This window comes from Argiope bruennichi, chromosome 9 (genome assembly GCF_947563725.1).
Source record: "Argiope bruennichi chromosome 9, qqArgBrue1.1, whole genome shotgun sequence".
In the NCBI taxonomy this organism is placed as follows: Eukaryota; Metazoa; Arthropoda; class Arachnida; order Araneae; family Araneidae; genus Argiope; species Argiope bruennichi.
In genome coordinates this window covers 52,532,583-52,550,576 of record NC_079159.1, presented here as the reverse complement: position 1 = coordinate 52,550,576, position 17,994 = coordinate 52,532,583, and the positions used below count along the sequence as shown (strand labels likewise).

Here is a 17,994-nt window from a genome sequence, read left to right as displayed (position 1 = left end):
AAAGTAATATTCGCCATGTTGACCATCCTGATCCAGTGTTAATAAAACAAAGAACGATTTTCGAATATATCATTTTAACGGCCGTTATTACTTAAAAATTTATATGCTGAGTCTGCAGTTGAATGAAAGAAGCTATAAAACCCAAAGGAGCAGAAAACTTTACAGTTCGTTGCCAAAGGCAATAAGAAGAACTCGAAGTTTTTCCTAAGCCTAACACGAAACGGAGATGCTATAAAAATTTAATAATCCAAATTTGCTGTGCGTGAAGTTCGTATCAATTCAATAAGGAAAGAATAGGGATTTTATTAAGTTATGATTATACAGGTTTGTAAAGTTTATTTCGGTTGAAAGAATATATTGTATTTTTATAATAATTATAATTTTTTAAAATTAAAAAAAATTAAATAAGAATATCAGTTTTTCTTTATAATAAAAAAAATATATTTTTCGGCTGATTTTTAATTAATATTTTTTACCGCAATAAAACATTTATGTCTAAAATTTTAACTTTTTAATCTTAAAATTTTTAACTGAATGTATGAGAAATTCGATGTTAAACTGTATTATGTCTACTGAATAAATTAAACTGACCCGACAAAGGAAATAATTTTCATTTTTAATAAAGCACGCATTAAGATTATAGCTGTAGTTGAGAAACGCTGCCACAAAATGTATTAAATATTCAAAGTAAACCATTCAACAGCATTATTCAAAATATTTTATTTTTATTTTTTACACATCTACTGAAATATCTGAGGTCTATATCTCGGCATTTTTATATTAAAACCACAATCAAGTCAAGCTGATAAGTTACATAATCTGTTTATGAATATCTTTTCAATTTCCATACATTTTATAGTGCATTTTACAACGAACAAACTAAGTCGCTGTCGCAAAATTTAATGTATATTCAATAAATTTTAGAAAATAAGTTTTAATCAAATGATTTAATTCTTTAAATCATGAGAGCAATCGAGCGGAACTGTACATCTAATAAACTGGCTAGCATTCCCCATTCTCTATTTGTATGTTTCACTTGGGTTCAAAAAAGTTTTCAATAAATGCTGTACATTTTTCAAAGTAATATGTATCATATTAATCAACATGATCGAAAATTGCTAAAAAAAAGTACCGAAATTTCAAATATTTCATTTTAACGATTACTATTTCTCAAGAAGTTATATACTAAATGTCGAGTAGAACAAAAAAAGCTAAAAGCCAAAGTGCAAGAAATTTAACAGTCCATTGCCAATGTGAATAGGAAAACTTCTAAATTTTCCTCAGGCTTAACATGAAATGAACACGCTGTAAAATTTTAATAATTGAAATTTGTAGAGAGTTTGCAATTTTCAACCTCATTTCATTGCTAAGAGGAAAGAAGTAATACTTTTATAAAAGTGTAGAAAGCTAACTGTTGCAGAAAGTGCGTGCTCCATTTACTTCGTATAAGATGGTTGAATTGAATATTTTGCAGCCGAAGTTTCCTGAATTTTGATAAACTTTTGCTATTACTCCTTTCAAAATGAAATAACTTACCTCTAAATTATCGATTTTTTTTTCTGAAATATATCAAATACCCTATTGGTTACTCACATCAAAATATATCATTTGCTTAAATTCTACAAATAAAAAAAATTACTTAATAGCACATTTTATATTTTGGGTCTGATATGTGCGTAAATGAAAGGTAAAAATTTTGCTTTATCAACAGAGTCTATGTTGATCAATTAGAAAACGGATATAAATTTAAAAAATTGCTAAATTTGTTTCAGTTTTGTTTCAATATAAAACGAATATTAATAACGTTAATCTCAGAAAAAATAATCCAGTTCATTGCAGTCGTATTTATTATAATCCTGTTATTGATTCATGATTCACCCTTCGTTTTACATTTGCCTCCCTCTGAGAAAATGAACTTGCTAGTCTGAGGTCTAAAATCAACCTTCAACTCGTCTGAACAAAATAATATTACTTAGATTGGAAATGACTATTAAATACAACATTTAAGTAAATGAATGTTCACTTACTCTTTATAATTTTATTCCTTACATTTGCATTTGCATAATGAAAATGGGCGTAAACAGAATTAGATATAATATAAAAAGAGGATGAGAATTCTTTACGTGTATGACAAAAACAAAAGCAAAGGATAACCTAGATGTGGCATTTGGGATTCTCTTTCCTTAGTTGTCATTTAGTATTTACTTTCTTTCAAAATAAGACACAATTTCATGCAGGACAATTTTACTTCAGTATGTTTGAGACATTTGAAATAACGTTGTTTTGCAGCAGAAACATCCCATCCATTTAATTTGTATGGTTTTATTTCTAACATTCCTATTTGCATATTAGCGAATTGACATTCAAATTGTGATAGTGCTTCGAATTCTTTGCAGTGGTAAGTATTTCCTGTTTAACATAAATAAAATAATTTCTATTGAAAACAAAAATATAAAGAGTAGTAAAATAATTTATGCTGTATTTTATATGAGAGCAGAAGTTTCATTAAAAAACTTCTCACATAATTTTATGACAAAAAATACAATTTTCCTTAAAGGAAACTATAATCAGTCTTATAATTTACCTGTCTGAACAAATAATAAAAAGAATGCAATATCGAAAAATGTATATTTCTCGTATAATAAAAACAAAATATTTTCTAAACGAAATAATTTTTTAAAAATTTTTCTATGAAATATTTCTGAATACCTAAAACTTTTTATATAAACTTATAAATTAGAATAAAATATTAAAATATATAAGAAATCTTTATTAAAACGCTTTTATTTTCAACTTAAATATTAAAGATCCATTAGTGTAAAGGAGTCATTTTTGAATCAAAACCACAATTTTTTTAATGTCTTATCTCAAAAACCTGTTCTTACGAACTTAAATGCAATATAAAAATATATATCAATATAATAACTCTAAGAATAATAACTCTGCACTTAAAAGTTCTTGTAGAAGCTTAAAAATTAGAATGCAATATGAAAATATATAAAGAACTCTATAAAAATACTCGCTTTTTCAGCCGAAATATTGAGTTCGGTTTCATTAATTAAAAATCATAATTATTACTATAATACTCACGTATACATTGAATATTAATCTCTTGCGACGGAAATATCCTATCCAAGTCTAAAGAACTTTCTTCGTAAGCGGGTACTTCATCCAAATTTTCATCGAGGAATTTATACTCTTTTCTCCGAATGGCTTCCGACAAATTCCGATCTCTGTCGATGGCTCTCCGAACATCATCAAGAAAACTGTCCACTTCCAGGTACAGATTACCAATCAGTTCTCTGGAGCCATCCGAATCCAAGACTTGGTAGACATAATATCGTTCTTGAATCGGTTTCTCTGCAAATGAAATTAAGGTTATTTGAATGCATGCCAGATTAGAAAAATACCACAACATTGGAACATAACAACCAAGTTTGAACACAAAAGTAGAGCTATCACGCGAAAAGTATTTGGAATTATAATGGCTTTAACGTCGTAAACAAGTCCTATGGCGGAATGCAAAACAACACGGTCGATAGCACAAACGAAAATTTAAATAGGTTAGTTCAGAATCTCAATGACATTTAGGCTCAAATGTGCGTGTTATATTCGATTCTTCTTCATTTATTTATTCACTGGGAACCTAATATTTTCTTAATATTTTTTATTCTTCTACCGTTACACGCAAAGTCGCAGTTAAAACGAAAAGTATGGTACAGCTTATATAGCTTTTGTCGCGATATATTCTGATCTGTTTAGAACATTATAACATATTTTACATTTACTATATTTATTTTTATAGTTAATTTTTAATTAATCATTATTACTATTATTTTACTAATCACTTTGGCGGTCTGATGGTTTGACGGATATGTTGGTTTCATTTGATTCCTGTTTAACTGGAATTGTTTGAAAATATTTTCATATCCATAATAAAGACAAATATTTAGACATTAAGGTTGGGTTATTATTACAATTTTAATTATATATATATATTGATCAATTCTTATTAGTTCTTTTCATTTTTGGCAATTTTAGAGAGAAACAGGGCTTCTGAAAGATGTTAACAGCAAAGTGCATACACACACAAAAAGAAAAGCATTTCATTTTTGGATTGCTTTTGACATTTTAGGGGAAAATAGGTACCTAAATATGTTAACAGCTAATAAAACAATAAAAAAATCTTCTACTTCTAAGAATTGTAATTGGAAGAAAATAAAACATTAAAAACGTTCTCCAATGAAGAAAAAGAAATAAAAATAAATTAGAGATCTTTCTCTTTAATATAAAACATCGTAGCTAATAATGTTTTAACCCTGATATGCTTATTTTTTTAAGTTTACTAATAACTACATAGAAATAATGTGTGGACAAATATTGTATTATATTATCTCAACACCTGTTTATATCATTCAAGTAGATAAACGATGAAAATGAGGCAAAATATATTTGAAATATTTTTAATAATTAATTTTAAATAAAGAAAAAAATAGTATCGAAACAAAATTAAGGCCACTGAAATTATTTTTAAAGTGATACAAAAATATTTTAAATGTATTTGGGAGACATAACAAAACATTATCCAAAAGTTGAGATCAAACTTTAAAATCGTTATAAATTTTAATCAAAAATGTAATTATAATATCGAAAATCATTAACTCTGTCATAAACAAATCAAGAAGTGAGCTTTATAATAAGTGACATATAAAGAATTATGAATTTTTTTTTCCATTGATGTTGAATGACCCAATTTATCCATAGAATACCAACTCGTAAATGTTTAAAAAATTGTTTTTATGTAAAAAAATATTTTATTAAATTAACATGTACTTTCTGATTATGAAATTATACACATTATGTCTTGTAATTCTGTATTCCAAAATGCAACAAATAGTTTGGCTATCGTTAATTACTCAATTTTAATGTTGTTTACCAAAATAGATTACAATAAAGCTTTATTTAAGAGATAAAAAGGCAATAAATACAAATGATATGTCCCTCCAATTTAGAAGATCAGATTTTTAAAAAATAAATTCCGTTCTAAATGTCAAAAAATAACCGTATCCGCACGAATTCGTTTACATGAAAAGAAACACATTAATTACTTTTTACAAAAAAAAGAACTATAAATTTATTGAAAATATTAAAAGAATGCTATTCTTGTTAAAATAAAATGTGATGAAATTCATACTAAATAAATAATCATAATAAAATAAAAATGCCTTTTCGGTGCGTATTGTTATTAAAGATGGGATTTTAATTTCATTTAGCGAAATTGAAAAAAGAAAGGCAAAGAATAAATTGTTTCTAAAACTATTCTTCCTCAATATTTGATATTAATGAATAGATATCTACCGTATTAGTTCTTAAAAAGCAACTTACGGAAAAGTAATATTTGCACAAACTTCAAGCATTGTTAAAAATATAATTGAATAGTTTTCATAATGATTATATGAATGAATGTTGAAGTTAAGATTAGAAATTATTCCATATTTTTACTAAATATTAATTATAATAGTTATTGATATAGTTAAATATTACATATTTCAAGCATTAAACACTTGAAAATCATAAAGGAAATATGAAAAAAGCAATGAGAAGGGGAAGCAGTTAGAAACTACATATATTTGGATAAAGTATTTCTTCACAGATAGTTACTAAAAAAGAAATCTGATTGAGAACTTAACCGAAATTAATTCTTATATTGTAAAATTTTCACTCGGTAAATTAATGAGTTTGTTTAAGTGTAAAGAAAACACATTTTGTAAAATAAAGTAGCTGATAGCAGTTGACTAGTGACTGTAAAAATTAATCAACTTGACATTTGCTAATGAATATAAAAAACTTAAGAGTAAAATTCATTTTATATAAATAAATTATATAGTAAAAAATACTATTATTTATGGATTAAAAGTAAGAATTTAACTGCCACTTTTAGTTTTAAATTTATAATTAGAAGTATTATTTACTTTGAAACAAGTTTTTCTCAATTTCATATCTAGATGACACCACTTGTAATGAATCAGAATTTAATTAAATTTGTTAATTAAATGATTATAAAAATCTTAATATATTAAAACACTTTAGTTTTACTAGGAATATAAATCTATAAAAAAATTTGAAACACTGATACGTCATTATGTCAAAACTCTATTAAAATATTTCATTTTTATTAACATGAAAGAATAAAGGATGAATAAAAATGTTCCAAAAAATAATATAATTGAGCACTTGGCACCGTAATATTATTTAACATTTAAAATTAACAATATAATAGAACATCCTTCATTAAATATTATGAGAAAATTGCTCATAGAAACTGAATGATTCTTGGATGTTAACCTTAAATGAAAAGATTCCATGTGTGCATTAGAGTCAATGTCAGACCTTGAAAAATCACCCAGCATATTGTTTCCGAGAAATTATCTTTACTGTAAAAACGTGAATGTATGTGTGTGTGCGCTCTCGTGCTTGTTTTTGCGCCTATTAGGGCTCTAACAAGCCAGTCTTGTGACCTAGAGCTACCATACTTCGAATTTTTGGAAATTTTAATTAGAAATTTTATTAAAATTTCAACAGTTTTTTTAATTTTTCCGTGATAAATTACAAAATTGATACAGTGCTAACATGATACATTTAATTAATTAAAAAAAACTTACTATAGTTAACTATACTAAGAGTTACTATACAGTGGTGGCCAAAAGTGTGGACATTTTTTGAAAGTTTCATGTTTTTCAACTTTGCGTGCTTGTAGAATATATTAATTTTGACTTAAATACAAATGTTTATAAATCAAATTAAAGGTAATTTAATGTAGAATTTAATAACAAAAACCGTATTACAATATCTGTATTACACAAAAAATTAAACTCATTTTAGTAGAACAAACAAACACAAATCATTTTGAATAATGATGCGTTTTGTAATAAAAGCGTACTAGCCAATCACAAACACTGTTCTGAGGACCAATCAAATGTCTGTAACTATAGTTTAGGTTATTTGGATGGTAAAAGAGTTATTGTTGTAGAAATATTTTGCGGAATGATGCACTAGTACAATTAAATAGAGTATTGCTGTTTTTGAATATTTTAAGTCCTTTTTTTTATTTCAACTAATTTTAAACAATGTCACCAACAAGAGAACTGATTGGACATCTACAAAAAGAAACCAAATTGTCATATTGAGAGAAAATGGCCTCTCTTATGCTGAAATTGCAAGACAAGTTGGTGGTTCAGTGACTTGCTCTGGTGTATGAAAGTTCTGTTTATGTTATGAAGAAACGAAATCAGTGGAAAATAAGGCCGAAAAAAAAATGCACAAGTGCTACTGCCAATAGAAAAATTAAACGGCTATGCCTTCAAGATAGAAAACTTTCATCAGATGCTATTAGATGCGAAATGAATGCAGCAGGTTTTTCAGTAAGTTCAAGAACAATAAGAAGCTTATCAGGATTTGGACTACAAGCTAGAATTCCAAGGAAAAAACCATATTTAAATCAAAAGCAATGCAAAAAACCAGTTAAGTGGGCAAAAGAACACATTAAATGGTCAAAAAATCAATGGAAGCAAGTAATCTGGAGCGATGAGACTAAAATATCGCTCTTTGGTAGTGATGGTACAAAATACGTGAGATGTAGAGTAGGTGAAGCGCTTCATCCTGATTGCATTGTAGCAACTATAAAAATAACAACAAATGCCATGATTTGGGAATGTATGTCTGCAGATGGTGTGAGCTGAATTCAAGTGATTGATGGCAACCTGATGCCAAAAAATACATCGAAACTGTCCTGAAACCAAAATTGATACCTTCTATCAGGGATTTCTTCCCCAACAAGTACCATTTATTTTTCAGCACGATTCAGCTCCATGCCACACAGCAAAAGTATGCAAAGCATGGTTTCAAAATAAAGGCATAGATGTATTACCATGGCCAGGAAACAGCCCTGATCTCAATCCAATTGAAAATGTGTGGCGACGTTTGAAAATTCTTGTACGAAAAAAAACGTTCATCCAATAAAAGACAACTTATTGAATCTATAATTGATTCTTGGCACCATGTGATTACGAAAGATGAACTCCAAATGAAAAGACGCTGCGTCTTAAAAAATAAGGGTTATCCTACGAAGTATTGATTGTGTATCACTTTAAAAAAATGCAAATCTAAGACAGATTTGACTAAAATGAGCGTAACTTTTTGTGTAATACAGATATTGTAATACTGTTTTTATTATGAAATTCTACATTAAATTACCTTCAATTTGATATATAAACATTTGTATTTAAGTGAAAATTAATATATTCTACAAGTACGCAAAGTTGAAAAACATGAAACTTTCAAAAAATGTCCACACTTTTGGCCACCACTGTAGTTAACTATAGTTAAGAGTTAGCAAAGAATGGGTCATATAACTAGATAAATAACCCAAATATTATATGCGAGTCGTGATAGCGAATGCAGTAAGCATAATTCCGTAAATTCATTTATGGAGTAATTCCGCAAATCTAATGAGACTACGCTTGTCATAATTTCCTTGCATTTCTGCTGCTTCTATTTTTTCACGCTTTTTCTAATTTATTAACTATCTCGCCTTTAATTATCATATATTATAAAACTGGACTTCTTTGTCCAGTTACTCGTTTGATGACCATATAAAATCATACTATAATCTATGTAAGAAATCTAAAGTTATTCTAAATTTAAAAAAACAAAATGCAACTCTAAATTAGTCAGGATTTTCAAAACAGAAACTAAGAACATCATATAATCACTGGTAAGTTTTTATAGTTTCTTTTTATTTAAAAGACTGTCGGTTTTCATGGAATTTTTATATCAGTAAGTATAAAAAAAAGATAATTTTCTTATTTAACATACAGTTTTTTGGTTTGAACGAAACTCATGTTCGCATTTTTATTTCAATATTCACACACACACACATATTTATATTATATATATAAATATATATATAATGTGTGTGTGTGTGTGTGTTGTTGTTGTTCCTTATGGCACTTGCCATAGGCAAGCCAGCTGTTCGAAGACAGCGGATTTAAGCCTGGGTGGGAGCACCTCTTGTTTCTATAGTAGCGCCATCTAGGGCCAAGAGAACGACTTAGCTGCACACACGTCACAACCCTTTTTACGGGACGGACTTCATTCACGCATTTCATTCACTCAAACACAGATCGTAATTTAGACCTGAATCAGAGAACGATCACCCCGGATCCAGTACCCCAGTGGTATTACTCTCGACATGGAGGACTTTGTGACCACGACAGATTTAACGCGCGTCAGCCACCAAGCGCGCGGGGAATCTTCGGCCGGCGGGGTTCGAACTCGCAACCTAAGGGACGCGAATCCGACGCTCTACCAACCAGGCTTGAAATTTTCATTTAATTTTAAAATATATTTTTAATTTTTATCATATAATTAATAGAATAGAATGTCATAGAATTAAAAAATATTTAATTATATGATAAAAATTAAAAGTATATTTTAAAATTAAATGAAAATTTCAATTTTCTTCCAATATGTTTTATTGAAGTAGGTTTTATGGCTCTATTTTAATCTCCATATATTTGATTATAAAAGTTATCTACATTTTAAAATTTTAAAAAAACGCTTAGTTGTTTTTTTTTCGTTCGAGAACATGCATTTTATAAGCCAAACATTTAAATGTTTATATAATAATAATAATAATAAACGTTTGTTATTATTTAACATTGCAGCAATTCTTAAGAAAAATTATATATTTGTGGAGCACCTGGTTCTGGTTCCGGTTCAGGTATTGCACCGGGTAAAGGAGAATCATGAAACGGTTCTTCTTCCTCTTCTTCCCTGTAATGATATATATGAGTATATCTCTAAATTAGATGGACGATAACTCCTTATATTGTTTCAATACGAAATAATGTAAGAATTATTTTATTCGGCAGAAATAATATAACTTTTCGTAGTGTATTGCTACGAAATTGTTATTGTTAGTTTTATAACAGTAAAGGAAGATTTACAAATATTCTTAGTACCTTTGACCTTAGCGACATCACACAAATTTGACATCAAAGAAAGAAGATTCTGAAAAGTGAAAAAATTATGGAGTCTTTACAAAAAAACCAAATCCGGGTATCTTCTTTTTCGGATATTTTGTGACATCATGTCCTTTGGGAAAACTATAAATATCTGAGATACTTGCCTGAGTTAATTTTTTTCTGGAACTTGTTCCAGTATGAGATGTTAGCTGTTCGACGTTGAACACTGCTACTAATATTTAATAAATTATCTGCTATCTTATTTTATTGTCGATTTCTACAAATATTGATCCGCATGCACATTTTATTTATGTTTTTGTTACCTGTGTTTCGTGTTTTCTAGAATATTCATGTAATGAAGCGTTATTTTCAATAATTTGTTTCACTACATTCACCTTATATTCATTGGGCGATCATTTACATCTAATTGAATACCAAGAACTATTTGCCCTATGTTGTCACATCGCATCATTTTTTTTTATCTTGTGATATCCACATTAGATTTTAAGACTAATTTGGACGCGTATCATGTCAGAAAAAATTTACTGCAATGAGCTATAGAAGTACACTTATTAAAATCAAAACAAATTATTTTAAATAGAAATTATCTATAAGCCATGGAAAAACGAAATTAAATTAAAATATTCTTTATTTTTATGTTTCAGTTCTTAAGATTGCTTCTGGCAATACCTTCTTTTATATTTTATCATTATATTGAAGAAAAAAAATCTAGGATTCTAAAATTTAAGTTTTTTTATTACTAAACTGAATAACAAAATTAAAATTTTTAAGAATAATTTTCATTTCTTTTCACAATCACTTCCCATTACCATTCTTTTTCTGTATGCCGCAGAAATTGAATAAATTTCTAAAATTATGCAGATAGGCAACACTCCAACGCAGATTTAATTATGTCTAAAAAATTTAAATATCTATTCATATACTTTCTGAAAAAAGAATGTCTGCATTCATTCATTTTCTAAAAATTCCAACGCGTCTTCAGTTTTAACATGTTGTCAGTAGATTAGAATTTCTCAATAAGATGGTGAAGTGTTTTTATTACGGTTGCAGTGAAAATAATACGAACTTAATTAAGATTCTTTTCTTCAAAGTATCATTTGCAATATAACAAAGAATATACAAAAGACTTAACCGCAAACATATAAAAATGAATGGAAAGATCGTCGATGCAGCAAATTTCCCTAATTACGTTTGGTAATTCCATGTCGACAAAAAAAATCAGAAAAGAGTATCAAATTATTAAAATTAGAAACTGAAAGAAATGAAATAACTTTAAAATAAGTCCATTCGTTCTTTGTACTTTTATGAAGAGTTGCAAATGTTCTAGAACATTTTATTAAATGTGTTTCCATTGTTTGTAGATAAATTTATTTTTGAATATTTATTTTGATTCTATTATTTTTAAAATTGAAAATTAAATAAAGTGTTAAGATGAAATTATTATTTTAACCAAAGAAGAGTATTATTAACTTCTACTAAAAATTTATATCTTATATGTGCATTGAAAATAATTAATATAAATGAAAATTTAAAGGAATACAAACAAAACAATTCAAGTTCATTTTAATTTTTTTTCTTTAAATTATTCTTTTTAAGAAATATATATTGTTTTCTAAAAATTTTATTTAGAATTTTTATTTTTCTAAAAATCTAATGTGCCAACTTTAAAGTAATGGGTTTATGAAAGTTAAAAGTATAATATCTATACTTATAATAAAGCTCAATGTGTGTGTGTGTGTGTGTGTGTGTGTGTGTGTGTGTGTGTGTGTGTGTGTGTGTGTGTATCTGTGCGTGTGTGTGTTGGCGCTCTACAGGCCAGACCGTTTGACCTACAGCTACCAAATTTGGTACATGTATACCTTGGAGGTCGGGAATGTGCACCTGGGGTCCCTTTTTTTGAATTTTAAATTAGAATTTTAATTATTAATTAAAAACTAACTTTCCCGCCAAAAAATCTTCCATTTTCCCCACCGCCAACTTTTCCGCCAAAAAAAATCTTCCATTTTCTCCACCGCCAAATGAGTAAGGCTTCAGTGTTTTTTTCTCCCAACAGTAATGAGGCTAGGGTTAATATTTTTCGGCGGATTATATCAAACGATTCTGTTTATTTTCTTAATGTTTGATGCATTTAAAATTAAACATTCTTAATTAATCTAAGTTTCAGATTCATTCTGAAGTACTTTTGAATTAAAATAACACAGAATAAAGGAAATTAAAAATGTATAATCTGCATAGCGTTACTCCAACTGGCGTAGAAAAATTCACGCATTTGCGTTAACGTAACTGGCGAAGAAAAGTCACGCATGCGCACTGTGTTCTGATTGTTGCCATGACAACCGTTATCAACGGATGATTTAAATTATTTTTAGGTTAGCTGCATGCTTTTGTAAGTAAATTGTATTTTTGTTAGTTATATATTTTTTGTATATGCTTATAGTTTTAAGTACATCGTTTTTTAAGTAGTTTTTTTAAACCTGTTTTCGACCGATTATTTTAAACGATTCATTTTATTTTCTTAGTGTTTGATGCATTTAAAATTAAACATTGTTAATGAATCGATCTGTTCATGATGAATCTGAGAAAATTTTGTTGACAAATTCTTGAGATATTACATAACTTAAGAAAGATATTCTTTAGTGCCCATAAAGTTTAAACGCTCAGTGACTCTATTATCAGTAAAAAATATTATTATATTAATTGCAGTTTAGTCATTTCCATTTTAATTCTAAGCATAAATTCTACCGAAACTAACAGAAAATTAAAGAGATACATATTATGTTATGGCTGAAGGACTTTATATTATTTAGAGTGAATTACATGACTATCAAAATTTGAAGCTTTAAAATATTTGATGAAGATGATATTAAAGTAGGAATTACATAAAATATTTAATTATTAAAATTTTAACGAGCATTAAGATTGGCGAACCGGCTGGTCGCCAAAGGCGGCTAGTATTAAATAAAATAAAGAAATTTGTTAAAATATGTAATTCAAATTTGCAATTAAAGCATATCATTTCAAATTATTTAAATGTAATATAACTGATGTAATTTATGTAAAATGTTACTTTTTTTCAATAAATCACACGGAAATTCACGAATTAAAAAATTCCTTTACATTCTCCAGCCTAAATTCTTATTTGTTAGGAAGAAAATTAAACATTAAGAATTTTAGAAATTATTCATGTTTAAAATTGCTCTTGTCAATCATATCAACTAATTAAAAAACTTTTATTCACTATTTATTTAGTTTGAGATTATGTTGTAGCTTAGGATCAAGGAAAATGCAATATGAATGGGAATCTGTTGATTGCTAAAACCTAATCATTCAATGATAACAAGTAGCTTTGCCATCCCTTTGTCTTAATTTTCTGCTTAAGAATTATTAAGTTGTCTGTAAAAGAAGGGAGATTAGAGTTCAAAAAGTTTTTACACCGGTTCTCTATAACAGGTATTAGAAAGATTATATAAAATAGTTAAAATGAGCTGATAAAATTTTATGGACTAATGTTAAGACGAAACGTATATGTTTTATTTAGTAATGAAAGTAAAAAACAGATTTTGGAAAAAAAATATCAAAACTTAGCATTTACTTTTGAGAATATTTATAAAACATTATAAATAAACACACTTTTTTGCTTTTGGAACATATTCGTGATAAAAATCTAATGATCTAAATATTATTAATCTGTTATTATAGAAGGATGCGCTTGTAAATTCTGCTATTGAAACTGCAAATAAAACTCAAATTTTCGCAAAATTTTCTAGAATTTATAAAAATCAGCTGCAGCATGTCAAAGAATCTGAAATATCTTTATGATGACAGATGCACGCATTTACATCTAATATATAAAATTCTCGTGTCACAGTTTTCGTTGCCATACTCCTCCGTAACGGCTTGACCGATTTTGATGAAATTTTTTGTGCTTATCCGGTATCTATGAGAATCGGCCAACATCTATTTTTCATCCCCCTAAATGTTAGGGGTAGTCCATTATTAATTAAAAACTAACTTTCCCGCCAAAAAAATCTTTCATTTTTCCCAACGCCAACTTTTCCGCCAAAAAAATCTTCCATTTTCCCCATCGCCAAATAAGTAAGGCATCAGTTGTTTTTTTCTCCCAACAGTAATTAGGCTAGGGTTAACATTTTTCGACGGATTATTTCAAACGATTCTGTTTATTTTCTTAATGTTTTATGCATTTAAAATTAAACATTGTTAATTAATCCATGTTTCACATTCATTCTGAAGTACTTTTGAATTAAAATAACACAGAATAAAGGAAATTAAAAATGTCTAATCTGCATAGCGTTACCCGAACTGGCGTAGAAAAATTTACGCATTTGCGTTGACGTAACTGGCGAAGAAAATCCACGCATGCGCATTGTTCTGATTCTTGGCATGACAACCAACGGACGATTTAAATTATTTTTAGGTTAGTTGCATGCTTTTGTAAGTAAAATGTATTTATGTTAGTTATATATTTTTTGTATATGCTTATAGTTTTAAGTACATCGTTTTTTAAGTAGATTTTTTTAAACCTGTTTTCGACCGATTATTTTAAACGATTCATTTTATTTTCTTAGTGTTTGATGCATTTAAAATTAAACATTGTTAATGAATCGATCTGTTCATGATGAATCTGAGAAATTTTTGTTGACAAATTCTTGAGATATTACATAAATTAAGAAAGATATTCTTTAGTGACCATAAAGTTTAAACGCGCAGTGACTCTATTATCAGTAATCATATTATTAAAAAAAATGCTTTGTTTCAGTAAAAAATATTATATTAATTGCAGATTAATCATTTACACTGTAATTTAAAGCATAATTTCTACGAGGGGTAACAGAAAATTAGAGAGATATATATCACGCAATAACTGAAGGCCTTTATAATATTATGAGTGAATTATATGACTATCAAAATTTGAAGTTTTAAAATATTTTGCTGAAGAATCTATTAAAGTTGGAATTGCGTAAAATGTTTAATGGTACGACCGAAGTTTTATCCCCTGCTTGGCGAAATTTTTAAAAATCGCAAACAACGGCCTTGCGAAATGTTCAAAAGCAAAGAAGCAGATGTTCAATTATAGTGCATAATAAAGATTGCCAGCTTTGGTGCGTTATCGCAACTTGGCGAAGAAGGGGGTTAAACTCCGGTTAAACCTATTTAATTATTAAAATTTAAACGAACATTAAGATTGGCGAACCGGCTGGTCGCCAAAGGCGGCTAGTTCTCTCTATATAATTGTCTTTTATGTTTAGTATCTGCCAAGTAATAGGAAATTGTATATTATATATATACCATAATATTGAAGTTCTTAAATTAGAAGATTCTATAAATATATATTAAATTTATTCCAAAATTAAACTTCGGAATTTTTAAATTCAAATTTTAATTCATTGCAGTTGTCTAAAAATAATATCTTACATTTAATTCAAAATTATTTATCTGCTGTATATAACCGATATCATTAATATCTAGAATTTTCTTCAAGCAGTTTTGAAATTCTATATTTATCCCTAGTTTAATATTTAAAAAATTACAGATGCACTAAATATATTTTTGTTTGTGAATTAGCTTATGAAACCTGATGAATTATCTTGAATTTTTAAGCTAGCTATACAACTGGAATGTTTTCTTACTCTTGCTGGTAAGTATCCGGCCTCCAGAAATCTTCAGGTTCCGGGGTTCGTTCAGGAGTAGGAAAAGTTGGCTGAGGAGAAGGAGTTGGATAACCTTGAGGATCATCCACATTTTCATCCTCAACTGTTTCGAAAAGAAAACGAAAATAATTAAACTACTTACACGCTACATAGAAAAGGATTCCAGAAAGTTTTAAAATTAAATTGTTATTTAATTAAAAACACAATATTCTTTTTCTTTTGAGTGAATAGCTCCTGCAACATTCCCCACGTTTTCATTTTAACCACACAAAAATAAAAATGAAAATTTGTCTCCAAAATGAAATTATGAAATGTTATCCTTAAATAAAATTTTTACAAGGAAATGTGAAAAAGCTTTTTTTATTGTGTAACGTTTTGTCAGATTCCTGATTTAATTTTTGAATTAGAAGACAAAATGATTAAGTACGATTTTAGGATTTGTTACATATAAATAAGAACCTATAAAAGCTAAAAATGATTCTATATTTCGATATTCCAAATATACTTTAAGAATGCTGTCCATATTTATTCCAAAAATTATTATTGGCGCAATATCATAAATATTCATAGATATAATCTCGATATAGAATTTTGAATGATGTTTTTCAAATTAAGCTGATATAGCTCATATTCTTATTTGATTCTATTATAGCAGATACTGCTTTATCGAATATCATCTATAAAGAAAGAAATCTATTTTTGCGAAAATAATGTATCTAACTTTCTGTTTCTGCTAGTTATGTTAATGTTTTTTTTATAAAGGAAAATAATTCCAAAAACTACTCATAGTTATAATACAAACTGAAATAAGCATAAAACGAGAACAAATTAGTGAAAAAAAGAAATGGTGAATCTTTTATGAGTTGAATGTCCTTCAGAAACAACATGAATTATAGAAACGGTTAGATGAAAATAATGCTTCCAATGTGTACGTAAGCATTAGAGATAAATTGCAAAATGAATTTTCTACAAGACAACATTTGATCGTTTGAATTTCAAAAATGAACTTAAAAATCACGATTATGCATTTTTAAACTAAACGCTATATATTTGTTTATGAAATTAACAAATTTTATATAGACAAAAATTATAAATCAGTAACTAAATGAAGGACATCATAATTTTTTTTTGTATGAAGATACAGATTCATTTAATTGAATACCCAAAACTTCATTAAAGCCAAGCACATATTAACATTAATCGAAAATATTAAGTTCAAGAATATATTCCTCTACAAATGACATTCTTCAAAATGAATAATTACAAAGAGATATAGCTAAATATTCTCTTCCGATCAAGTTGTTCGAATTGAAAAGTTTGGCATCTTACGAATATATTCAGATAACTTTATTAATTATATTGATGAAAGCATTGTGATAGCTTTTAGCTTTTTTTTTATTATGTTTTCTGAAAGGTTTTTTTGTTTTCCAAAATTCTATAAGGAAAAACTAAATTTAAAAATTACAGTAATATAAATAGCATAAATTTAACTAAAAAATATTTGTAAAGCCTATTAAAAACATTAAACATTTGTATTTGAAAACATTTAAAGGATTTGATAAATAATTAATAATTAAATAGCAGATAAAATGGTAATAACTTCAATTAAAATTTGTATTGAATTTCGCATAATAAGTTCAGTAAATAAAAAATTTTGATAAACATGCAATATTTTAAATACAAGAATTATATGATGAAAAATCAAAATAAATACACTATTCACATTCTAAATTGCAAAAAGATTTTTTGAGAATATGAGAAATTTTTATTGCATTTTGAATACATTAATTCAGTCAACTCATCGAATGAATTAAGCAATTGCTGAAAGTATAATATCGCATTTAAGTAACGAAAACTACTTAAAAGTACAACACGTTTTAAATTGTTGTTTAAGCTTTGCATTAATCAAAATATATTCAAATTATATTTGGTATTTTAAATTTATATTAAAATGAAATTAAAAACAAAGATTTAAAATTTACATTACCAATTAATGTGAGCCAAAAACATTCAAGTTAATTATAATAAAGTACTGCAGCCGTGGAAAAGAAAACTTTAAAAGCTTCAGTACTTTTTGACTTAAAAATGAAGTTTAAAAAAAAGTATAATATAATTTTCTAGAAGTATTTTCAGCAGATGGCAACGTAGGTGTATGTATTGTCTAAGAATTTCATTAGAAGAAATATTATTCACAAGATTTATTCATAGTTAACACAAATATGTATCTTGATGCTTTCGAACATTTTAATTAGATGCAAATACGAATAATCTCATTTTAA

General features: G+C 27.4%; 1 protein-coding gene across 1 annotated transcript in view; it reads right to left on the bottom strand.

Annotated features, from left to right (window-relative positions):
* Positions 1-17,994, bottom strand: part of LOC129984944 (uncharacterized) — a 125,880-nt gene that overhangs the window by 39,738 nt on the left and 68,148 nt on the right. The window contains exons 9-11 of the mRNA XM_056094887.1: positions 15,695-15,818; positions 9,761-9,834; positions 3,091-3,360 (exon numbers count right to left, since the gene is read on the bottom strand). Coding sequence (XP_055950862.1) covers positions 3,091-3,360; positions 9,761-9,834; positions 15,695-15,818 — 468 coding nt within the window. The remainder of the gene's footprint in view (positions 1-3,090; positions 3,361-9,760; positions 9,835-15,694; positions 15,819-17,994) is intronic.